This window comes from Heloderma suspectum, chromosome 1 (assembly GCF_057233095.1).
Source record: "Heloderma suspectum isolate Gila_16-S chromosome 1, 16-S_ref, whole genome shotgun sequence".
Taxonomy (NCBI): domain Eukaryota; kingdom Metazoa; phylum Chordata; class Lepidosauria; order Squamata; family Helodermatidae; genus Heloderma; species Heloderma suspectum.
In genome coordinates this window covers 433,493,628-433,519,841 of record NC_139458.1, presented here as the reverse complement: position 1 = coordinate 433,519,841, position 26,214 = coordinate 433,493,628, and the positions used below count along the sequence as shown (strand labels likewise).

Sequence of the window (26,214 nt, the reverse complement as noted above, 5' to 3'; positions counted from 1 at the left end):
GTCGGTTTCACAGGTCCCACCTCGGAATAAGCAGCCCAGCGTGTCAAAATCACCTTTGCCTGTATGGAGAGGGAAAGAGAAGGGTTATGTTGCCGTCGCTTGCCGTTTTGCCCTGCTCCGACAGGTGCTGTAGGGAACAGGGAAGGTTCAGTTCTGACCTCAATGGTATCAGGACCCATGCTGGCTGGGAACAATGGAAATTGCAGTCCAACACACCTGGAAAGCACCAGATTTGGGAAGGCCGGGTTAGGGTATCTGATAGGGGAGACCTGGGTTCAAATCCCTACTCAGCCCTGGAGCTCACTGGGTGATTTAATCATAATCTCTCAGCCAATCTTACCTCTCAGGGTTGTTATGATGATAAATGTAAGTGGGAGTGGGGGGAGAGAGAAAAAATGGTGGGATAAAAGTGTAATTAAAATGTAATATTTTTACCAGGAATGGGAGCTGGGGGCCCAGGAGCAAGCAGCTGTAGTGTCCCACGCTTACTCCAAGGAGCTCAGGGTACAAATGTCTTCTTTCTCTCCCCCCCACACTTACATTTATCATTCACCTCTTTTCCAAGCTAAACAGTCCCAGATGTTTTATCCTTTCCTCATAGAGGAGTTGCTCCAGCCCTGTGATGATTTTAGTTGCACCTTTCTGCACTTTTTCCAACTCTACAATATCCTTTTTTAGGTCCTTCATGAGTCTGAGGGGCTTCTTGGGAAGAATATGGGCTGCCACCAAAGGATCTGATTCAAAATGGTGTTAATCAGTATGTCCAGCTGACATTCTCTAGTTAATCTAGGGTAAACAGCACTATTCCAAATTAGAAATGTGAATCCACCCACCTCTAGTTGAAAGTTATGGGGATTAGGGCTTCTCATAAAGAAAGGAGCACCAAAAAATTGAATAGATTGAAGTTTATGTCATTAATTTGTTCGTTCGTGGATGTTCTTACCTGAACTGGGTAGGAAGGCCAAGAAGAGGCTGGCAAAGAGAAGGCAAAAAATCTTCATGGCTGTCAGTGTGGTTGGCTGGGATGTAATCTTAAAGGTAAGACAAAGAAAGAAAGACATAAAAGAAGGATTCACAGCAGGAAGCTCTTGAGTTGATCAAGAGCCAGAAAGTTTTTCAACATTTTAATGATTGCTAATGAATCTTACCTTATTTCGATAGTGCTCTTTACTTTACAATATTAATATTACGTAGCCTCTGAAGACTTGCCTAGGGAAGCCTGTTTAGAAACGAGCACATCCTTTGAGTCCCATTGCCTGCAAGTCTTTTTAATGCAAATTTAATGCAACTTATGGAGCAATTTTGCAGGGGAAAGCAAAGAAATTGAAGCACATGGGAAGGGAAGAGTCAACAAGCTGTTATCAACTTGGCAGAAAAAGGCCATTTCAAATAAGGAACCGAACAGCATACGCTGCAACTCTTCAAAGGACAATGCATTTCTTAAGTGTAAAGAGCTTTGGTTATCCTTGTCTGCCACAAATAATTGTGCATTCATGGGCAAATGCCATAGATAACTGCCAGACGTTAATATGTGGAAGTACGTGTTCAGATTAGTACAATCCAGAACTAATGACAACCTCTCTATGCAGGCTAAGAAGTCTTGCTTTGGCATCTGAATCGTCTTGTTAAGAGGGTGCATGGTCAATCTTAACGAACAAGAGAAATTCTTGTAGGGTCCATTTAAGTCTTATTCATATTTTTATTATTTTGTAAAACAAGGAGAGTACACATTATAGAAGTCTGGTTTGTTGGAGTACAGTAACCTTAAGTTTGGAGATGTGTCCAAGAAAATGATGAAGTTGTTATAATTATTTTTTCATATAGCACCATCAATGCACATGTTGCTTAAGAGTAACATAAGCAAAGGTCTTTGTCTCCCAGGAGCTTCTATTCTAAAATTTGACAGCAGGAAGGGATAACAAGGGGCACATAGGCATGTGAGGAAAGAGAGAGGCAAGGGAAAGCAGAGAGGGCTGCGAACAGATGGAATTACATTAATGTAAGCCTAATTTCAGCTGGCCTTGAGATCTAATTAGGCCAGAAGCTTCATAGATAAGATGGGTTTCAAGAGGATTTTGATGGGGTTGGAGAAGAGAGAAAGTGGTGAGATCATGTATGCGAAAGGGGCACCAAGGGAGAACAGGCAAAGTTAAAGGGCATCCTACTTGGGGGGAAAATGAGGGAAGCCAATCCTCTCCAAGGCTCAGTAGGATCGGGGCCTTTAGGAAGTATGTTTTGCCTCCTCCAGGCCTGTAGGTCAGTTCTGAGTTCTACTAGGTCATAATAGGAAGGTCAAAGGATCGAGGATTCTACATAGAGCAAGGTGAAGTGAGTGAGACCTTTAAAAAACATGCAAACTTTTAGAAACACCCCGGTCCAGGGGTGTTTCCTCCCACTGTGCTGAATGAGGCTGGCCCTCTGAATGCCCACAGAACTTACAGAGATCCCCCTCAACTGACATGGCACATTTTAAAGCCCAATTCCTTAAGTGCAATTAAGCAGGATCTTGAGGCTCCGATTCATTGCCTTAGGAATTGCCTTAGGAAGTACTTCATAAATTTGTTATAGATAACCTGCAGTTTACAATGGGGGCTGGTTTCTGTCTTTGTGTTGACTGCTCTCTCTCCCACAACAAACCCATTACTGTCCTCAGAAGTAACTCCCATTGTGGTCAGTGAGGTCCTGGGGTTAAAATGGGGGCTGGTTTCTGTCTTTCTCCCTTCCCCTTTCCCAGCACATGCATATGTGTTACTTGGAAGTAACTCCCATTGTGCTCAATGAGGCTTGCTCCTGAAATGCAGGTGCATCTGGACTTTCAGGGGAAAGGAGAAAGGTGGGGAGAGGGGGGGAAGCCTCTCTTATTGGCTGAGCAGCCCCTGCCAGTCAGATGATCTTCACTCCAACCCCCACCCCCACCAGGAAGTATGTTCTGTGAAGCAATTTTTACTGGTACGGAGCACTTGCTTGTGGAGCCCTGCATGGACCAAAGCACAGCAAAGCCAATTCCTTTAAAAAAATCTGGTACTCCTCCATTAGCTTCTCCTTCTGTTGTCGTGGAAACACGGCCTATATCTTTAACGTATCCAAATAAAAGTATCAACGGGTCCAAAGAGAGCACCACATTTACAGTTTCCATAACTGCATCCTTTCCCATCCTCCAAAAATTTACTATTTAGGGGCAGGACCAAAAAGTATGGTATATATTTGCCCCAGCGGAACCACATCTCCAACATTTATCCTCTACCTGCCTATAGATTTTACTAAGCTTGAGTGGTGTTAAGTACCGTCTAAGGAGTAATTTGTAATAGTTCTTTTTGAAATGCATACAGAGTGTACACTCTGACATTAGGCCTTTGAAGGCAGGAGTGGGCAGAAGGCAGATCTCCAGATGTTTTGGACTTCAGCTCCCAGAAGCCCCTGCCAGCATGGCCAATGGTTAGCATGGCATCTAGGAGGGATACCATGTACAGGTGTTTCTATGCAAATGCTAGAAGCCTACAAGCCAAAATGGGAGAACTGGAGTGCTTGATTTTAAAGGAAAACCTGGATATAGTGGGCATTACAAACCTGGTGGAGTGGAGAGAACCAGTGGGATATGGTCATCTCTGGATATAAACTCTATAGGAAGGGCAGGGAAGGGCGTACTGGGGGAGGTGTTGCCCTGTACATCAAAGAGGGCATAGTGTCGAGTGGACTAGAACACCTGCAAGGGGTAGGCTCTTCCACAGAAGCACTGTGGGTGACAATAACAGGCTCCAAAACTAATTTAGTGCTAGGAACATGCTACCTTCCCCCAGAGTGACCTTGAGATGGAAAACGAAATCAGGGAGGCCTCCAAACAAGGACATGTTGTCATAATGGGTGACTTCAATTTTCCCTACATTGATTGGATAAATGCACATTCCAGCCACAACAAAGAGGTTACATTTCTCAATGCCCTAAACGATTGTGCCCTAGAACAGTTGGTCATGGAACCGACCAGAGGGGAGGCGACCTTGGATTTAATCCTAAATGGTGTCACCCAGGACCTAGTACGAGATGTAAATGTTGTTGAACCAGTTGGAAATAGTGATCACAGTGCTATCACATTTAATATAAATATTTAAGTGGAAAATTGTCCAGGAAGTCCAACACAGTCACATCTGACTTCAAAAAAGGAAACTTCTCTAAAATGAGGGAACTGGTGAAAAGGAAGTTAAAAGGGGGAGTCAAGAGGATTAAATCCCTTCAGAATGCTTGGGAGATTACTCAGAACCACAGTAATAGAAGCCCAGCTAAAATGTATACCACAGGTTAAGAAAACTATCACCAAGTCCAAGAGGTTGCCCACATGGTTAAAGAGTAGTGTTAAGGGAGGTATTAGAGAAAAGAGAGCCTCCTTCAGAAAATGGAAGTCTTGCCCAAGTGAGGAAAACAAAAGGGAGCACAAGCTTGCAAAAAGACGATGCAAGCAGACAGTTGTTGTTGGTGTTGTTGTTGTTGTTCAGTCGTTAAGTCGTGTCCGACTCTTCGTGACCCCATGGACCATAGCACGCCAGGCCTTCCTTTCCTGCGCTCTCTCCCGGAGTGTGCTCAAGTCCATATTCATTGCATCGGTGATGCTATCTAGTAGGGGTGGACGAAAGTCACTTACCTGTCCTCGAAGGACGTTCGTGGTGGGGGGGAGGCGCTTCGCTGGTCCCCCCGCAAAGTTCAGGCCGGGGGGGGAGGCTTCCCGCCTCGCCCTGGCCGAAATTCAGGCCGGGGGGGAGGCTTCCCGCCTCGCCCCGGCCGAAATTCAGGCCGGGGAGGAGGCTTCCCGCCTCGCCCGGCCGCGAACGCGAAAGTTAAAAAAAAAACAAAAAACGCCCCCTGATAGGCTACGTGACGATTCACGTAGCCTATCACGGCTAGATCTGCAAAGTCAGCCGTGATAGGCTACGTCAGTCGTCACGTAGCCTATCAGGGGGCGTTTGTTTTTTTTCTTTCATTGCAATGGCGGCGGCGGCAGCCGGTCGAAAGACCGTTTGCCGCTCCCGCCCCGCTCGAACACCCGCCGAACCGCCGGCCGGACCCGCCACCGGGAGGGACATTCGGTGAAAGTAAGTCCCGTCCCGGGGGGGAGTGCGGGGGGCGGGGGGGGTTCAGAGGATTTCTCCCCGAAACTTGTTTGGGGGGCCGAACACGTTGGCGCTCGGCCCCCCGAAGTTTCGGGGAGAAATTCTCCGCCAACCCTACTATCTAGCCATCTCATCCTCTGCTGTCCCCTTCTCCTTTTGCCTTCAATGTTTCCCAGCATCAGGGTCTTTTCCAGGGAGTTTTCTCTTCACATTAGGTGGCCAAAATATTTGAGCTTCAGCTTCAGTATCTGTTCTTCCAGTGAGCACACAGGGTTAATTTCCTTTAGGATGGACTGATTTGACCTCCTTGCAGTCCAGGGGACTCGTAAGAGCGTTCTCCAGCACCACAGTTCGAAAGCATCAATTCTTTGGCGCTCAGCCTTCCTTATAGTCCAGCTAAGCAGACAGTAAGAGTTGCAAAAAGGCATTTTGAAGAGCATGTTGCTAACAACATCAAGGCCAACAATAAATAATTCTTTAAATATATCAGAAGCAGAAAACCACCTAGGGAGGCAGTTGGAACATTGGATGGCTATGGAGTTAAAGGACTACTGAAGGAGGACAAGGAGGTTGCAGAGAAGCTGAATGAATTCTTTTCATCTCTCTTCACTGCAGAAGATATAGGACAGATACCTGTGCCTGAACAGATGTTTTCAGGAAGGGAGTCTGAAGAACTGAGGCAAATAGTGGTGACAAAAGATGAAGTTTTCTACCTTATTGATAAACTGAATGCAAATAAATCACCAGGCCCAGATGGTATCCATCCTAGAGTTCTCAAAGAACTGAAATATGAAGTTGCTGATCTTCTAACCAAAATATGCAACATGTCCCTAAGACCAGCCTCTATACCAGAGGACTGGAAGATGGCCAATGTAACACCAATTTTCAAAAAGGGATCCAGAGGGGATCCAGGAAATTACAGGCTGGTTAGCTTAACATCTGTTCCGGGTAAATTGGTTGAAGGCATTATTAAAGATAAAATTAGTAAGCATAGAAAAGGACAAGCCCTGCTGAAAAAGAATCAACACGGCTTTTGCAAAGGTAAGTCTTGTCTTGAGTGTCAATAAATATGTAGACAGGGGTGATCTGGCAGACATTGTTTACTTGGACTTCCAAAAGGCTTTTGACAAAGTCCCTCACCAATGACTCCTGAGCAAACTTAGCAGTCACGGAATAAGAGGACAGGTCCTCTTATGGATCAGTAACTGGTTAAAGAACAGAAAGCAGAGAGTAGGAATAAATGGTAAATTCTCCCAACGGAGGGAAGTAAATAGTAGGGTCCCACAGGGATCCGTATTAGGACCAATGCTTTTCAACCTGTTCATAAATGATCTGGGATTAGAAGTGAGCAGTGAAGTGGCCAAGTTTGCGGATGACACCAAATTATTTAGGGTGGTTAAAACAAAATGGGATTGTGAAGAGCTCCGAAAGGATCTCTCCAAACAGGGAGAATGGGCATCTAAATGGCAAATGTGCTTCAGTGTAAGCAAGTGTAAAATGATGCACGTTGTGGCAAAAAACCCCAACTTCAAGTATAGCTTGATGGGATCTGAGCTAGCAGTGACTGACCAGGAAAGAGATCTTGGGGTTGTGGTGGACAGCTCAATGAAGATGTCGCTCCGGTGTGCAGCCACTGTAAAAAAGGCAAACTCCATGTTAGGCATAATTAGAAAAGGAAGTGAAAATAAAACTGCCAATATCATACTGCACTTATGTAAATCTATGGGGCGACCACACTTGGAATACTGTGTACAGTTCTGGCTACCACACCTAAAAAAGGATATTGTAGAGTTGGGAAAGGTGCAGGAAAGGGCAATTAAATTATCAAGGGGCTGGAACATCTCCCCTATAAGAGAAGGTTACAACAGCTGGGATTGTTTAGCCTGGAAAAAAAGAGGGTAAGAGGAGATCTGATAGAGATGTACAAAATTATGCATGGTGTGGAGAATGTGGATAGGGAGACATTTTTCTTCCTCTCAAAATACTACAACCCGGGATAGAATATCATAGAATCATAGGGTGGGAAGGGACCTACAAGACCATCGAGTCCAACCCCCTGCTCAATACAGCAAGCCTGATTCCCAGACAGTCTCCCATCCAAGTGCTAACCAGGGCTGACCCTGCTTAGCTTCTGAGAACAGATGAGATCAGACACAGCCAACCCTTTGCTCCTCAATGTCTTCTGAAGCTGATTGGTGGGAGATTCAGGACTGATCAAAGGAAGGGCTTCTTCACACAGCGCAGCGTTAAACTATGGAATTAGCTACCATAGGATATAGTGACGGACACCAATTTGGATGGCTTTAAAAGGGACAAATTCCTGGAGGGTACTAGTCCTGTTGGCTATGTGCTCCCTCCAGTACCAGAGGCAGTGAGCCTATGAACACCAGTTGCTGGGGAACGTGGGTGGGAGGGTGCTGTTGCATTCATGCCCTGCTTGTGGGTTTCCTGGTCGACAGCTGATTGGCTGCTGTGTGAACAGAATGCTGGACTAGATGGACCCTTGGTCTGATCCAGCAGGGCTCTTCTTATGTTTCAATGTTCTTAACCTAAGAACCATGCTGGATCAGACCAAGATTCTGCTGATAGCCACACCAGCTTTGCCCCAGTTGCCAATTGTTAGTTGGTTTCCCAGCTTTTGTGCATCCCCTCGCCCCTTCTAAAAGGGTGAAATGGCTCTCTTAAGGCTTAATGATTGGCAGTAAGAACTTTAAGCTAAAATCTGCTGGAATTTTTGGTATGTTTGGCCTTGCCTGCTACTGAAATGCCACCCCCAAGTTCTCCTCCACAATTAAATTAGGCCCTCTGTCTGAAAGAGGTTCAACACCTGTGGTGTAAACTCTTTGTTAAAGAACATGAAGCGTAAGAGACAAGTCATGCTTTAATTAAACCAAGGTCTTGAAAATCTTCCTGGCCGCCAGATTCAAACTGCAGCTGAAAGGCTCAGAGGGAACAAGTACACAGTCAATGGACGTAAAGTCGTCATGTTTCCCAATCTTCAACATCTTAGCGCTGTTTGGGGATGTCATTTTGGAAGTGGTTGCACCTGATTAGAGGAGGTGGCGTAGAACATCTCCAAACGAGGCGACGCCTTCTATTTTCTCAGGGCTCTGTGATTTCTTGGGCACACGTTTGCAGCATAAGATCACAGGCTCGAAGCAAAACTCGCCGCTGGGAATTTCCTCTTTGGAGCAGAATCCCATCTTGCAGTTATGGAGTGGAAGGTCACAGCTTCGCTTTGGGGCTTGGATCGGTCCTGCAGAGGGGAAAGAGGGGCTCATTGCTCAGTCCATCCAGAAAACAGCCCATTCACTCAGAAGGACTTGAGAGTTGGGATAAATCAGCGGTGGGCAATTTATGGCCCTCCAGATGTTGTTGGATTGCAGCTTCCATCATTCTTTGGCTATGCTGGCTAGAGCTGATGAGACTTGTGGCCCAACAACCCCTGGGGGGCCACACGTTGCCCATCCCTGGGATAAATGCAGTCTGGAAGAGCAGCCATATTCGCATCTGGTGCAGCAAAACTAACCAAGAGTCTTCAACAGGGGAAAATTTATTGTAGGCAAGAAGCTACTTCATCAGAAGTAGAAAATGTTGTGTATATATTTATGATAAATGTAGATCAATCATGTGCACATTTAATTAACCAGCATGGCAAACTGTGTCTGTGATGCATCTGTATGTGTGAGGAGAGTGCAATGCGGAGTGGGGGGGGGGGAGGTTAGGCCATGTAACAAATACCATATGGCTTCCTCCTCACCGTTAAACTCCCAATTTCAGAGCTACTGTGCTGTGCATAATATGGAGCTTTTCTACATGGGGCTGTTGATCCACTGTATCTACTTTCGGTTTTGTTGCAGAATTGAGATCCGAGCACTACATGAAGAGTGTTTCCATTCCTGCTTTTCTGCTTCATACCTCTAGGTGACACTGTGGTAGAGCGGAATAGTGCAATTACACACAAGCAAAAAGCGTTTTCTTTCGCATTCTTTAAATAATACTGCATTTTCCCAGCTCAAAACCCCTCCAACACCTCGCTAAAAGTGTTGTTTAAAAACAGAAGTGAAACTGGAGGGTCATGTCATCATCTAAATCACCCATAAACAACCATGAGTAGGGAATGACCAGTGCACAATAAATGCCTCGGGTAGAAAAACTCAGAAATACATTTCCTGAAAAGTAAGTGGGGTGTTTTGTTTGGTAGCCTTTGTATTTTAAACTGTCCTTCTGTAAGCTTTGAAAACTAAAGGGAAAACACACTCACACAACTCCTGGGGGTGGGGCAGGGAATATTTGCAAGATGAGATGAAAAATCAGCAAATATATTCTTAAATTGGAAATACCCCATGTGAATGTATCAAGTGAAGCTCGGTGGTAGAGTGAATCCCAGCCTTCTTTAACCCAATGCTCTCCAGACGTGTTGGACTACAACTCCCATAGCCCCCAGCCAAGCTGACTAGAGATGGAGGGAGTTGTAGTCCAACACATCTGGAAGGTGCCAGGTTGGGGGGAAGGTGGCGCATGCTCTGGACGCAGACAGGTCCGCCTCCAGTTAAAGCAAGAGTTGGCAGCTTGCAGCTCATAAGGCACGTGAGGCCCGGGCCACCCCCCTGGTGTGCCCCCTGTTGTGGATCTTGGCAGCAGCGTAAATTTTGGAGGGGGTTGGGGAGTAGTGTTTTTAGTGCTACAGAACTCTAAAATGGTAAAACTTAGTTTGCGAACAAGCTAAATCCCTTTGAGCATTCCGTAGCAGTATTGAGCAGTTTGCCATGATTTCTTTTTCTTTATGGCACCCTGCAGACTGCGTGGTCTGTGGGGGTGGTCCAGGGGGTGAAAACGCCCCCCAGATCTCCCATGGTTGCCCACCCTTGAGGTAAAAGATCTTAGGCAGCAGGGAAGGTAAAGATTCCAGTTGGAGAGACTCAGGACCAGGCGGAGAAGATAATACTGGGCTTGAGGGATGAATGGTCTGGCTCAATTTGAAGCAATTTCGTACATTAACAAGATTTGATCACTGGGACTCATCACGTCCATTGATAGCTCCAGGCCTACAATGCTTGGGTGTGCCCCCGGACCCATTTGCGGGATCCATTCATGATGGAATCTTATTGACTGCAATTGATTAGCTCAGGTAAGGCGTCTCTGGAGTCAGTAGGTCACCACTTGTTTTTCAAACTCATAGAATCATAGAATAGTAGGGTTGGAAGGGGCCGACAAAGCCATCAAGTCCAACCCCCCATCTTGAACAATAGATTTTTCTTCCTACACATGTGGTCCTGTGTGTGTAAGAGCCTACACACACACACACACACACACACCCTGGGTGCTTGGGGAAAGCAGGTGAGTCATGTTTTGCAAGATGAGAGAAAAAAGAGTGAACATGTACTGAAGTCAGGGATGTCAAATGTGACTTAATCAATGGGAGTAAACAGAATACTTCATTAAATTATTGCTAATAATAATAATAATCCACTAATTGAGTCCACACATGGGCCCACACACACTCCCAAGGGTTGCGTTCCTGGGCTAAAATCCAACGTAAGTTCTACTTGTCATGACTAACTTAAGTCCCATTCATTTCTATGGGTCTACTCTAAGTAGAACTTACATTGGATTTTATCCCTGGACTCCTGCATGAACTTGATTACCCCTTGTGACTGGATTTTGTTAAGAAGATGCACAGTACGATATTGAGTCCCTGATCCATCATGTGCAGCTTTTTAAATTTATTAAATTGTTTCCTTATTTTATATCCCACCTTTCCTCCAAGGAGCTCAAGGTGGTATACATGGCTCTCCCCCCATTTTATCAGAACAACAACCCTGTGAGGTAGGTTAGGCCAAGGGTCGGTGACTGGCCCAAGACCACCCAATGAGCATCATAGCTGAGCGAGGATTTGAACCTGGGTCTCCCCTGGTCTAGTCCAGCACTCTAGCCTCTACGCCCCACTGGCCACTCTGATTAGAATGAGCTCTGCAAGGTCTCAGACTTTTAGGTGTTTCCCACCATTGGTACCTTTACTTGGAGGTGCTGGAGAACAAATCTGGGGTCATCTGCAAGGAGATTCTATTTAGCCATAGTGGCTAACAGCCATCAATAGATCTTTCCTCTTCCTCCTCCTATGAAAAGGAGGATTCGAAAGGAGGATTGAAAGGAGGATTCGACCAAAAGGCATCACGGCAAATTGTGGCAGTACAAGACACCATCAGGTCTTGTGGCGGGTCCAAACATCCGCTTTCATGTCACCAACTTGTACGAATGAACCCCAGAAAACTAACACCCTGGGTAGAATGCTCATACCACCCAAAGTTACTTCCAATGCAATGCTTCTCCAGTTGGAGTCAGTTCAGCTGCCATTCATCCAGCCTTCAGTAATAAAGGACTAGTTTATCTATGTATGTTCATCACTTGACCACTAAAGGGGTGTCTTCCTTGGGGGAATGAGCAATGACAGGCCACCATATCACCCCACATCAACATCAACATGAATGCATTCCAAGGGAAGCCATTATCCTTCAAGTCGTCAAGTGGCAAACTGTCAAGTGATGAGAAATCAAGAGTCACATACATGCAGCTCTCAACCTACGATGATTGGCCTAACCTTATTTGGCGACATTATCTCAACAACATTTTGGAACATAAGAACATCAGAAGAACCCTGCTGGATCAGACCAAGGGTCCATCTAGTCCAGCATTCTGTTCACACAGTGGTCGACATGAGCGCAACAGCACCCTCCCACCCATGTTCCCCAGCAAGGACTGTACATACGCACACTGCCTGTGATACTGGAGTTTGTATATAGCCATCAGGACTAGTAGCCATTGGGAGTCTTATCCTCCAGGAATTTCTCCAACCCCCATTTAAAGCTGTCCAAATTGGTGGCCATCCCAGATCTTGTGGAAATGGAAGATCTTACCTGGAGCAGCCAGGTCTACAGAGATCAGCAGTAGTAGCAGAGGCATTTTCATTGCTGTGATTACGAGCATCTATATTTATTAAAAGCTGCTTGCTAGACGCTCAGAGTGCGTGGAAGAAGAAAGTCAATGAATTACGCTCTCCTTTCCCAGTTTCTCACACCTTCCATGTCATCGCGACCCAGAGGGGATTCTTGGAACAATGCAGGAGGGTTGGCGAAAACTTCGCATTAAACCGCAATTGGATAGCTTATTCATACGGATGAAGGGTGATACTTTCAATAGTTGGAGAACGCTTCGTTCTAGCCTCCAGGTGCACGGGAGAAATTCTTATCCCTTTAGCTCGGGATTCAATTGTATTCAGGAAATATGACAAACTGCCTGAAAGCTACAGAACAAAAAGGCAATCAAATGGCCTTCTGTATTTTCTCAGGGTGATGTTTGTGCTGGAATGTGAACCCATTGGTGGTTTTCAAGCGGTGTTCTGGGGTTCACCAGTTATGGTGGGGAATATCCTTTAAAGTCCTGAAATTCTGATCTGCAGTGTGCAGCCACAGGGAAGTGGGGGGCATGCTGAGTTCCTTGAAGGTAGTTTGTGCTGGGCCAGAGCAAGAATACAGTTTTTTTGGGGGGGCAAGCTCAGACCTGGGAAAAAATCTGGCTGTCTTGGGGGCCCAAAACTGGCCATGCCACCTCCCCCTGGCCCTCTTCCTCTCCAACCATTGATAGTTTGGTGGTTCCCTGGCTTTCATGCAGTGTAAATCCAGTGTTCTCTTGATAGCCACGCACCCTTTTCCCAGATGGTCAATTGTTGGGTGGTTTCCTGGCTTTTGTGGAATCCCCCCCCCATTCTAACAGGTTGAAAAGCCTCTCCTAAAGATTTGTTACTGGCAGCGTTAAGCTAAAATATCCTGATATTTTTGGCTCCACCCCTTTGGCCATCAGCTCCACCCACCACTGGAATGCAGCCCCTGAGCTCTTGTCCGAAATGGAATTTGGCCCTTGAGCTGGACGAGTTTCAGTACCCTTGCAATAGAGGCACCTGCCAAACATGGCTAAAACTCGTATTGAAGAATAATGAGCATCAGTGCAAGAGCAGAAATACATTTTTTATTAGCAAGGATAATGCAACTTAGCCAGGGACATTCATTGCTGGGGGAAAGGGGGAACAGAGGAATCCTCCTTCATCTGGGGACCTCTTTGGCTTGCCGGCTTGCCCCGCCTCACTACATCACTTCATCTCGGCAACAGATCATGGTATGGTGGTAGCAGGTTCCGATCTGTTCTTCGCCCTCGCTACAGTCATCATACCGGCAGATCCCGCCTCTCCGGAGGCAGTGGCTCACAAATCGGGCTGCACGCTGGCCACTTCCTGCACGACAGGGGGGAAAAGCAAAGAATATAAGGTCTTAGGAACGGCCTTGATGGGTTCGGCCAATGCTCATGTAGTCTGTCACTGTGTTTCCAGCTGAGGCCACCCAGATGCCACTTCCTGGAACTCAGAAACAAGGCTTGGGTCTGTCCTTTGTCCCTAACATTTGACATGCAGAGATAAGATCACAAGCTGAATATGAGCCAACAATGTGATGTGGCTGCAAAAAAGGCAAACACTATTTTGGGCTGCATTAATAGACTCATAGCTTCCAAATCCCGGGAAGTACTAGTCCCCCTGTACTCAGCACTGGTTAGGCCTCATCTGGAGTACTGTGTCCAGTTCTGGGCACCACACTTTAAGAAGGATGCAGACAAACTGGAGAGGGTTCAGAGGAGGGCAACGAAGATGATCAGAGGACTGGAAACAAAGCCCTATGAAGAGAGACTGAAAGAACTGGGCATGTTTAGCCTTGAGAAGAGAAGACTGAGGGGAGATAGGATAGCGCTCTTCAAGTCCCTGAAAGGTTGTCACAGAGAGGAAGGCCAGGATCTCTGCTCGATCATCCCAGAGTGCAGGACACAGAGGAATGGGCTCAAGTTAGAGGAAGCCAGATTCCGGCTGAACATCAGGAAAAACTTCCTGACTGTTAGAGCAATTTGACAATGGAACCCATGACCTAGGGAGGTAGTGGGCTCTCCCATGCTGGAGGCATTTAAGGTGAGGCTGGACAGCTATCTGTTGGGGATGCTCGGACTTGGATTCCTGCACTGAGCAGGGGGTTGGATTGGATGGTCTTGTAGGCCCCTTCCAACCCTACTATTCTATGATTCTAAGATTCTATGATTCTAAGAGTGCCTTTGTCCATGGAGCTTCCAGGTGTCCTTTTCCCTCATGGCTAATTATTTTCAATAGATCTCCTCTCCATGAATTTGTATTATCCTACTGAAGTGGCTGTTACTGGATCTTGTGGCAGTGAATCTCACAGGTTAATTTTATGCATTGTGTGAAGTCGCCCTTTTTTTAAATCAGCCCTGAGCCCAACTCTCTAACATAGAGAAGAGAGCAGCTAATTTGAAAAGACAATCAAAGAGACTCCAGAAACCACTTTTGTGACTGCATGCATGTCCTTTAACGTGTCATTGCGTAACGGAGTTTTACCTCTGGGCTAAAGGGTCCCATCGCATCCTATTAAAGATAGGCTGTCATTCTCCTCCTGGTACATTCTTCCTTGCCTATTTCCCCTGGCCACTTTTTAGAGCTAGTGCCTCAGCTACCTGGAGGTAAACCAGTGACCGCATCATAAAGCAAACAGTGGTTGAATTTATTGTGTGCATACATGACTCAAACCGAGGATGGTGTGCAAAGAAACCTTCCCTCCACGTCTCTTTCAGTAAAACACCACGTTCTGTTGTGAGGCTCAGATCAAGAATTTGGAAGGGCCAGGCACCCATTCCTATTTTACTAGCTGAGCAAAGGTGTTTCAGGGACTCCAAGACGGCCAGTCTCTGAACCTGCTATGCTTCTGCAGTCTGTGCAATGGGTCTTTTGAGATACCATTTGAGGAACATCTCTCTGTTGCATGGATGCATTTGCACCTTACACACATCGTAGCTCATTCTCATTTGGAATTCAAAATTAAAACTCAATTTGTTTTTTAATGCACATTTTACTTGCTGCTTGCTGTACTAAAATATAACCTGTGCATACCTCTGGGAAGCAAAAACCTTACCTGCAAGCAGTAGCAAGTGATATTTTGCTAGATATTCAGAATTCTAAATTTGGGACATTGGTCCTATTTAAATTAAGATGCACTTTTGGGAGATGGCTGGGGGTTGGTGGGGTTATTCATAATTAGTTATTCATAACTAGCCTGAGATGAGATGAGCTCAGTGACAATGAGCACAGGTGGTTGTGATGTGGCTTCACCATGTAGTATAAGATTTTATTGTTCTAGCCTAAGGTCATGGCAAAGGGAGGTTTCACCACATGGGTCTTTGTATATAGCTTACCTGGACTCACTAGGAGCATTGCAAAGAAAAGGGCAACCAAGAGGTGGAAAATCCTCATGGCTTGGTCAGACTTGGGTCTTCAGGATAACTGGGAAGATCAGCTAAAGGGGATAACAATTATTTTTAATAAGTTATGAAATGGATAATTAGCAGTAATAATTAGACAAAACTAAATGGAGTTTCTGAATTGGCAACAGTGGGACACGACTTAACGACTGAACAACAACAACAACATGATGAAATAAATGGATCTTTCTTTCTTTCTCTCTCTCTCTCTTTCTCTCTCTCTTTCTCTCTCTCTCTCTCTCTCTCTCTCCCCTCCCCTTTTGTCTCTGTCTTTCTGTCTTTCCACACATCCAATCAATCTTTGTCTCTGATAAACAATCAAAACATTTCCCAGAAACTTTCTGAATGATTAGTAGACCCAGAGATATATGTTAGCTATGAAATAAAATGCAACTTGAAGTTCCATGTAAAAGCACCCTATTGAGTTTGACTCAGAAAAGTAATAGTACTAGTCTGTACTTTTAATAGTGTTTCAAAATCTTTCTTACACAGGTATGCAATACCCCTTATAGGGCAAGGGGCACCTTCAGGGGAATTCTCTCCATCATATATAGTTCTAAAAACCATGCCTTAAGTCCTGCTACCTGTATTAAAACTCTAACAGCTTCAAGTTACTGAAGGCGGGAAGCCAAAGTGTTTAATGCAAGTGATCTCTTATTTTATTCCTGGCTTAGGTTTACCAATCATGTATTCAAGTTTAAATCGCAGCGGTCTTCCTGAGAATCCAGAACCACGTCAAATGTAAAGTCATTGAGGTGTTTTCCACACCACTTTATATAGCTAGAGATATTTATATAGGTATAAAAGAAAAGGGAGGATCCTGTTACTTTCTTTATTGGGAAATGTTTTGCAAGAAGAGGACCAAGGACCTTCACTGGTGATTAGCTGGACGTTATTTGGTCTGTCTCCACAGATAAAAGGGAGAAACAGATCCAGAGAGATGCTGGAGTATGAGCCCTTCTGGAACCATGAGTCCTTGGATGTATTCGGAGCTACCTAGAAGTGAATAATTGGCCCCTGATCTCGGATTCGTTGTAAAAGGCAAAACACATATGGATGAACCCATTGACCAAGTTAAGTATATTTTGTATTAATTGGAACCTATCACTTAATCGACCCTCTACAACAACAGATCCACTCCAACAGTGCCCCCCCCCCCGTTGATTGGGGCAGAACTGGGAGAAAATCTAAATAAGGGGAGCACATACAATAATTCTAAATTTTAACACCCATGTTCTAACACAAGGGTATCAACACCCATCAGACTTTTGACCCCCATCAGACAATGCTTACCCTTCTCTCCCTGTAGTACTTCCCTCACTCTCTGATTCTAACCAACTCATGCTTGGAACCCCTAGTATGACACAAGATAATGCAACCCTCTTTTGCCATAGGCTGAAAGAAAAGTGTCATGGAAGCAAAGGCATTGTTTGTCTGGCAGCCCCTGGTTTCAGGAAGGCTGCATTCCAGAGCAACATTAGCCAATCAGGTTGCATATGCAAATTGCGCCATTTGGATTGGCTGCAAAGGAGCTCGGTCTTTTCCTCTGGTTGGGTTATCAGATACATGTACACACACACACACACACACACACACAAGCTTTGGGACTGGTTTGCCACTCAGTAACGGAAAACCAGGCAGTCTGTTCGGATGTTTCACACTCGGTTTGGGGTAGGACTTTCGACCCCTGGATGTAAAAATAGCAGTGCATACCTTATTGTAATCTAGGATCTAGAAATGTAATAAAGGTGCAGAATGAGGGCAACCAAAATGATGAAGGGGCTGGAGAAACTCCCTTATGAGGAAGGGGAGGATGAAGAATGGAGGAAAAGGCCACCAAAGGCTCCTTGTCATAGAATCATAGAACAGTAGGGTTGGAAGGGGCCTACAAGACCATCGAGTCCAACCCCCTGCTCAGTGCAGGAATCCATGTCAAAGCATCCCTGACAGGTGGCTGTCCAGCCTTATCTTGAATGCCTCCGGTGTGGGAGAGCCCACTGCCTTCCTAGGTAATTGGCTCCATTGTTGTACTGCTCTAACAGGAATTTTTTCCTGATGTTCAGCCGGAATCTGGCTTCCTCTAACTTGAGCCCATTCTTCCATGTCCTGCAGTCTGGGATGATCGAGAAGAGATCCTGGCCTTCCTCTCTGTGACAACCTTTTTTCAAGTACTTGAAGAGCACTATCATATCTCCTCTCAGTCCTCTCTTCTCAAGGCTAAGCATGCCCAGTTCTTTAAGTCTCTGCTCATAGGGCTTTGTTTCCAGTCCCCTGATCATCTTTGTTGCCCTCCTCTGAACCCTCTCTAGTTGGGTTCCCTCATGATGGCTATATATTACTACATTATCTCCAGTATCAGAGGCAGTATGCCTCTCAATACCAATTGCTGGGGAACATGAGCAGGAGGGTGCTGTTATGCATGTATCTTGCTTGTGGATTTCCTGTAGGGATTTGGTTGGCCAGATTTGGTTGGTTGGAAGAGGGCCTTTTTGGCTGTGGCACCATGGCAGTGGAATGAGCTACCAAGAGAAGTTAACCTGGTGCCTACGTTGTACTCCTTTCAATGCCAGGTGAAGACCTTTTTATTTTCCCAGTATTTTAGCATTTTAGCTTCCTAGTCTTTTAGCTCTGGTGTTTTAAATCTGTATTTTAAATCTCTGCATTGCTGCTAGGTTTTATTCTGGTTGTACTGTAATATTGTGGTTTTAAGCTTTCATATTTCATATTGTTTTATGCGGCCCTTGTGGTTTTAATTTTTGTGAACCACCGAGAGAGCTTCGGCTATTGGGCGATATAGAAACAAACAAACAAACAAATAAATATGGGTGGGAAGGCAGCCAACAAACATTTAGGAGCTGTAAGCCACCTTGGGAAGGTGATAGCCTTGAAAGGTGACTAAAAATACTTTCAGACAAGGCTTTTACACTGCTATTGTGCCTTGTTTATAGGATTTATGGGGGTACCACATGATGTCATGATCCTCCTGTAATCCTTCCATGCTTTCCTCTCCCCACACTTCTTCCATCTTTTCTCATTTTCTATGGGGAAAATCCACTAATTGTTCAAAGCGTGCAACAATAGCACAAACATCAACGGGTGTGGATGTTTGATATCACAACTTTCCCGCATGTTGTTGGGGGTGTGGTTATGACATGTGCTGTGACATTACTGAAGGCTGTGTTCCAAGAAAACACCACCAGGGTGTATCTGTGTCATTTTTGCTTTTGGTATTGTGAAAGAAACTTCATTAGCTAAAAGACTCTCAGCCCAACCCACCTCACAGGGTTGTTGTTTTGAGGATAAAATGGAGAGGAGGAGGATAATGTAAGCCGCCTTGGGTTCCTTGCAAGAGGAAAAAAGGCGGGGTATAAATGCAATAAATAAATAAATAAATAAATAAATAAATAAAATAAACATAGCCAAAAGTTCCAGACAAGTAAGCATGATTATGTAGATTGTGTGAGACAAGCTTGAACTTGATGAGTAGCCAAAGAATGATTTTCTCTGACCTTATGTTATATTTTGTATCCAATCTAATGTTGCCAAACGTGCCTTTGTCTGCATCCAGGTATAAATACCCTGAGAATTATTTATTTATTAAGGGAATCCACAGATTCTCTTCCATACATGTTTGTCTGTCTTCAGTTCAGCTGAATAATAAAGGTGAACGCTTGGAAATAAACAGAAGAAAAGTTTTTCTTTGACAATTTTGGAGGTTCTCTACCAAGATAGTCCACAATAACAACACAGTCCGGCTTTTGAGAATCTCACCTATGGAAACCGTTAGCCGGCATCGGAGGACCTTTGTTCCTCCTCTGTCTCCCTGGGGTGAGTTGATCAATCGCTGGGTAAGCTGCTTGCTATAACGACTATTGAGCTTTGCTCATGTTCACTTTTGTGTTGTCTGAAAAAGGTGGGAGGGAGTATAATGGTCCCAGGGCTGTAACTAAGTCACCTGTAGTTTTAGAGGGGCCTAGAGATCCATAATCTGATCCAACCACTGGGTGCGCCTATGTGCTGTAAGTACTCAATAAAGGCTCCTTGTAAGCAAACCTGGGTCTGGCTTATCATTATCTTGGCACCTCCAAACCTTAGCAGCCCACGGCCAGAGCATACAAGGGGGGACTCTGTTTGGGGGATTGTTTTGTTTTTCCCAACCTCATCCACTGTTGTATGAACGAGTCTGGTTAAGCTCTCAGAAAATTTTTGAGTAGCCCCAGTCCCTCCCAGGCACACTTGCCTGCCGTTTTCCCATTGTCCGTGAGGCTGGAGAAATAAAAGGAGGTGAGCGTGGATGGAAATTTGATCTGCTAGCAAGAGGGCTTGCAGTGCAGCAGAACGCCCTTGTAAGTCTTTGTTTTTCCTTCTCGTGTCTCTGGAATCCCTCCTGATGAAATCAGTTCAAAGTTAGATCAAAGACACATCCAATTTCAGTCCCCCCGAAAGGGCAACCCTGCATATTTTATGTATACCCCATTACAGAGAAGAAACCTGCAGTTTTTGACAAATGGAATTTTTATACCCGGGATGATCCTGTTAAGCAATGCCCACTTACTGGATCTTTTGATATGGACAAAATTGTCCACCTCAGAGGCACCTTAGAAAATAGAGGTAGTAAAACATTAGACACCCAGTGGGCAAATTTTTAAGTGGTATGAAGAAGCTTCGAAGTGAAAAATTGAATCCCAAGTAGCCTCCTTAAGAGACTCTTAACAAAAAGCAAAAAGTTAAAAAAACCCCCAAAGTAAAATAACACCAAGCACGCCTTTAATGACATCTGTGTATCCCTGTTTGACTGATCTTTCAGTCCAGGAACCACCTCCTAGCCCAATAGAAGAGACAGGAGAGATGAGTGAAGAGGATAGTTCAGAGGATGAAGAAGAGGAGATATTGTTTGTAACAGTAGAAAAAAAGAAATCAGAAGAGTCTGCCCAAGTGCAGCAGGGGGCAGCGAAGACCGAAAGATTGCATCAGTGTCTGTCTGTTGCTGGAGGAAAATTCTGAGAGTGCCTTCGACTGCAAGAAGATCAAACCAGTCCATCCTCCAGGAAATCAAGCCAGACTGCTCACTTGAGGGAATGATATGAAAGGCCAAACTGAAGTACTTTGGCCACATAATGAGAAGACAGGAGTTCCTGGAGAAGATGCTGATGCTAGGGAAAGTGGAAGGCAAAAGGAAGAGGGGCCGACCAAGGGCAAGATGGATGGAGGATATTCTGGAGGTGACGGACTCGACCTTGGGGGAGCTGGGGATGGCGACGGCCAACAGGAAGCTCTGGCGTGGGCTGGTCCATGAAGTCACAAAGAGTCGGAAGCGAATGAACGAATAAACAACAACTGTCTGTTGCCTTTTCTCCAACTCTGGTAGCAGAAAAAACAAGGGGAAAAGCTGCAGCTTTAGGGCAAGAAGACACACTCAAGAACAATTAATGGCTGCTTTGAGAATTTTCCCTAATCAGGATGACCGGTCCCAGGTCATATATGAACCATGGTCCAGGAAAGAATTGCCTGCCATTGTTAAAGACTTTCCAAAACCTGCTATAGGACCCTTTTAGATATGAAGAAGAATTTAGACTTGTTTGTGAAACGTATAACCCCAATGAAACTGATCTTTATCAGCTATGCCTACTTCTCACTAATTCTTCCCAGTTAAAAACGTGGATGGAGAAAGCAAAGTGGGATCTTGAGGAAAGACAAATTGATTCCCCTGATATGAAGTACGTAGAGAAATGTTGGCGAAGATGCCTTGAAATGAAGCAAGCTATTAGAAAGGCTTTCCCTCCCAAGGTAGATTGGGTGGCAATACAGACTTGAAAACAAGGCTCAGGTGACTTGAAAACAAGGCTCAGGTGAAAATGTAAGAGATTACAGAGCACGACTAACCCAAGTGTTTAAACAACACTCAGGTATGGAAGACCCAGACAATAATGGGCAAGGAATGCTGGAAGCTTCTTTTGTCAACGTTCTCCTTCCACCCATTTCTAATTGGCTAAAAAAGGATTGAAGTGAGATGGGAAATTGAAACTTTCACCAAGCTGCAGTCAGTTGCTGAACACTGTCAAAGAGCTCTTAAATCTAACACTTAAAAGCAACAGACTAAGCTTTTAGACCTGCAAATCCACAGAGGCCAAAAGAGAGAGAGGCAAGAGAAGAGAGCGTGGTGCTTTTGCCCCTCCTGGAGCCCCACACCCTGGTTCATGTAACTACTGTAGGCAACCTGGACACTAGAAGAATGAATGCCCCAACAGACCTCAGAATACTCAAACCCAGCCAGGCCCACAAGGAGTGCAACATTTACACCCATCTCCACGTACTCAACATAACAGGATGAAGGAGAATCTGTGGTTCAAGAAGGAGAATCTGTGGTTCGTGTACCGTCCACCCCGCTGCATGACTGACTCCCTGGCCGAGGTGCTTGAGGTGGTCTCTGATGTGCGTGTACAGTCCCCTAACTTATTGGTGTTGGGGGACTTCAACGTACATTCGGAGGCCATCCTCACAGGAGCACCTCGGGACTTCATGGAGACCATGGCCTCCTGGGAGCTGCACCATATTCTAACTGGGCCCACCCATGTAGCCCGTCATGCACTAGACCTTGTGTTTGTTTCTGGAGAAGCGGGGAGTGATCTGGAAGTCGGGGGTATATCCACCACCCCCTTGTCATGGTCAGATCACTATCTGGTGACGTTGGGCTTCTCGGTTCCACAACCCGTCTGCAGAGGTGGAGGACCCATTAAAATGGTCCGCCCCAGGCATCTTATGGATCCAAATGGATTCCTGAACGCGCTTGGGGATTCTCTGGGGCACAGCAACGGCCACTCGGTCGAGACCCTGGTGGGTGGCTGGAATGCCGCAACCACTGGGGCATTAGATCAGGTGGCTCCAAAACGCCCTCTCCCCCTGAACAGGGCTCGGACTGCACCATGGTTCAATCCGCAGTTACGAGCTCTGAAACAGGAGGTGAGACGGCTAGAGCGCCGGTGGCGGAAGTCTCGCTCCAAAGACGATCAGACACGGGCTAGAGCTGTATCTTCAGCCTATCACGTGGTGGTGAAGGCAGCAAAAAAGGAATATTATGCTGCCTCCATTGCGTCTGCAGAGTTCTGTCCCAGGAGGCTGTTCCAAGTGGTCCGGAGCCTGGTCGGTCCTGTGGCTCCAGAACCACTGGAGCATTCTAAGGCCTCCTGTGGGGCCTTGGCAAAGCACTTTGCAGATAAAATTGACCAGATTAGGTGTGTTACTCTGCATGCTGTGGATACAGTTAGTGAGCAAGAGGCGGCCTGTGGCAAACTGGTTTTGTGGGATCGGTTCCAGCTTCTTCCTTCTGATAAAGTGGACAAGGTGCTTTCATCTGTACAGCCGACCACCTGCTTACTTGATCCTTGCCCATCTTGGCTCATTATGGGCTGCAGAGAGAGGCTGGGTGAGGGGATCAGGGCGGTGGTGAACGCCTCCCTTGAGGAGGGAGTGATGCCACCAGCCCTCAAGGAGGCAGTGATAAGACCGCTCTTAAAGAAGCCCTCCTTGGATCCCCAAGTTCTGAACAACTTTCGCCCAGTCTCGAATCTGCCATTTTTGGGCAAGGTGATTGAGCGGGTGGTGGCGATGCAGTTGAAGGCACACTTGGAAGAAACTGATTATCTAGACCCATTTCAGTCGGGCTTCAGGCTTGGGCATGGGACAGAAACGGCCTTGGTCACCTTGGTAGATGATATGAGGAGGGCTCTGGATAGGGGCGAATGCTCCTTCCTTGTTCTCCTCGACCTCTCAGCAGCTTTTGATACCGTTGACCATGGTATCCTCCTGGACCACCTGGAGGGTTGGGCATTGGAGACACCGTATTGCGGTGGTTCTGGTCCTTCCTCTCCGGCAGGTACCAGAGGGTAGCACTGGGAGAGGAGGTTTCGGACCCGTGGCCACTTATTTGTGGGGTGCCACAGGGTTCCATCCTCTCCCCAATGCTATTTAACATCTATGTGAAGCCGCTGGGGGCTATCATCAGGAGGTTTGGGGTGCAGTGTCATCAATATGCGGATGACACGCAGCTCTACCTCTCATTCAAATCTTCACCAAAGTTGGCCGTAGAATCCCTGTCCAAATGTCTGGAGATGGTGAGTGGCTGGATGGGAGGAATAAACTGAAGCTGAACCCTGACAAGACGGAGATACTTTTGGTGGGAGACAAGAGGAGGCTAGGGGATGTTGACCTGGTGTTGAATGGGGTACGGCTACCCTTGAAAGACCAGGTCCGCAGCCTGGGGGTCATTTTGGACTCCCAGCTGTCCATGGAGGCTCAGGTGTCAGCTGTGAGCCGGACAGCGCTGTACCAACTCCCATTTGATACGGCGGCTTCCTTCCCAACCATCTGCTCCCATCGGTAGTACATGCCCTGGTCTCCTCTCGTTTAGACTACTGTAATGCGCTCTACGTGGGGTTACCCTTGAAGATGGTTCAGAAACTGCAGCTGGTACAGAACGCGGCGGCTCACCTGATTAAAGGCAGCCGCCAGCGAGATCACATCACTCCAGTGCTGAAGGAGTTGCACTGGTTACCAGTTGTTTTCTGGGCCAAATTCAAGGTGTTGGTTTTGACCTTTAAAACCCTATATGGTTCCGGCCCAGCCTATCTCAAGGAGCGCCTCCAGCAGCACCAGACAGGCTGCTTAACAAGATCAGCCTCAGATGGCCTTCTCTCTGTCCCATCAGCCAGGACAGCTATACTGGTGGGGACGAGGGAGAGGGCCTTTTCTGTGGTGGCCCCCACTCTGTGGAACTCCCTCCCTAGGGAACTCCGTCATGCCCCCTCTTTAATGAGCTTCCGTCATGCATTAAAAACGTGGTTGTTCAGGCAGGCATTTGGGGTGGGTTAGGGTATTTTAGAAAATGTTTTTATTGTTTTTATTGTATGTTGTACATTGCCCAGAGTGGCTGGGTGACCAGCCAGATGGGCGATTAATAAATTTAATAATAATAATAATAACAATAATAATTCAAGTTCCACTTTTGATTCCACCTAATAAAATCAAGCAAATTGACTTTATCAGTTATAAACCAGAAGTCCTTTTTAGCTGACACTGGTGCTTCAATGTCTGTCTTACAGGCCTTTTGTTTTTAACAGCCTGATTTCAGTAACAAATAAAACTGTTCAGGCTGTAAGCTTTTAATCAGCCCATTCCTCTCCCTGTTATACAGCCCCTCTCTATATTATGTGAGCCGTTATCTGTTGAACATTCTTTTCTGTTGTGCTCTGCAGCTCCAAGGAATGCTGAAAATGTTTGTTTGAACTCTTAAGCAAGCTCTAGCAGCTGCCCCTGCTCTCAGGCTGCCCGTTATCCAAAACCTTTCATTTTGTTTTGCCATGAACCAGACAGACGTGCCCCTGGTGTTTTCACCCAAGAGCATGAGTCTAATGCCAGGCTTCCGAGGAAGGCCAGGCTCTCTTCTTGATCATCCTGGAGTGCAGGACATGGAATCATGGGCTCAAGTTACAGGAAGCCAGATTCTGGCTGAACATCAGGAAAAACCTCCTGACTATAAGAGCAATACGACAATGGAACCCATTACCTAGGGAGCTGGTAGGCATTCAAGACGAGGCTGGACAGCCCTCTGTCAGGGATGCTCTGACTTGGATTCCTGCATTGAGCAGGGGGTTGGATTCAATGGCCTTGTAGGCCCCTTCCAACCCTACTATTCTATGATTCCTGTCACTCCTGTATTGCCTCTGATCCTTCCAGAGGGAGGGCAGACTCCAATTGACCCGGGCATCCTTCTGACACACCTGCTGAGCACCAAGGTATCCTGGAGACACCTGGGTGCCAGGCTGGTAGTCCTGTGGGTCCTCCCCCACCAGATCAGCCTCCACTGCAACCTCATGAGATCCTCCAGGTCCTTATGTCCCTGATTGCCTGGATGGGGGAGTGCTGCTTCAACCCCAAGATACAGGGACTATCAGCACCCATCTGCATGGCCCCAGTCAAGGGGCCCTTTCTCCCGCCCAGCCCCTTCCCACGACTGTTGGGGCGCTTTGGTCACGTGTTGAGAAAACCAGATGGGTGGGGATGAGACAGTGGCAGGAAGCACTAGAGTCTCTTCTCGACCTCTCATGCTGCTGACCTCTGGACTCCTGACGAGCCCCCTGCTTTTGGACTGCCCTTTTTCTGGACAGGAGGAAGAGAAGCTGAGGAGAAAGAGTTGAAAGGACACCAAAGGGAGAAGAGAGAGAAAAATCTTACATGATGCATTTTTTGACCTCAAACTTCAAGAAATGGGCTGTTTTGGTGACTACTCCCAGGTTATGGAACTCCTTCCACCAGCAGGCAAAGACTTCTCTGATTGAGCAGGTCTTTGGCATTATCTGTAATCTTTGAACATGCCAACCCTGTTCATAAGCCTGCCAGGGGGAGGGATCAGGTGTTTCAAGAAATACGAAAGAGGAGTTGAAAAATTCGCTGGAATACGAAGATAAATTTAATTGACTGTTTTGTTGGCTGGGACTCAGAGATCCAAGCGGCAGCTGGCTACCCTGATAGGCCCTGTCAGCATTTGATGCAGCTGTGCCAGCATTAGCCCTCACTTCACCTGAAAGCAACTTTACCTCATTATATCTGAAAGTGAGAAGGCGATTCTTGAGCCTAAAATTGTGAGACAAACTTCCTTTTTTTCCCTTCGATGATTACATTACATCCCCAAGCCTGCTATCCTGCCTGTAGACCCTGCTTTCTGCTTGGAGCCCTCTTTAATTTGCCTCGCTGA

The 26,214-nt window shown here is 46.2% G+C and overlaps 1 protein-coding gene across 1 annotated transcript; it reads right to left on the bottom strand.

The window, feature by feature from the left end:
- Window positions 1-13,240: 13,240 nt before the first annotated feature.
- On the bottom strand, window positions 13,241-16,856 carry LOC146360329 (beta-defensin 1-like). The gene is given in 4 exon segments (XM_084823913.1): window positions 13,241-13,386; window positions 15,399-15,475; window positions 16,758-16,820; window positions 16,822-16,856. Coding segments are annotated over 4 exon segments (321 nt in total).
- Between the last annotated feature and the right edge of the window lie 9,358 nt (window positions 16,857-26,214).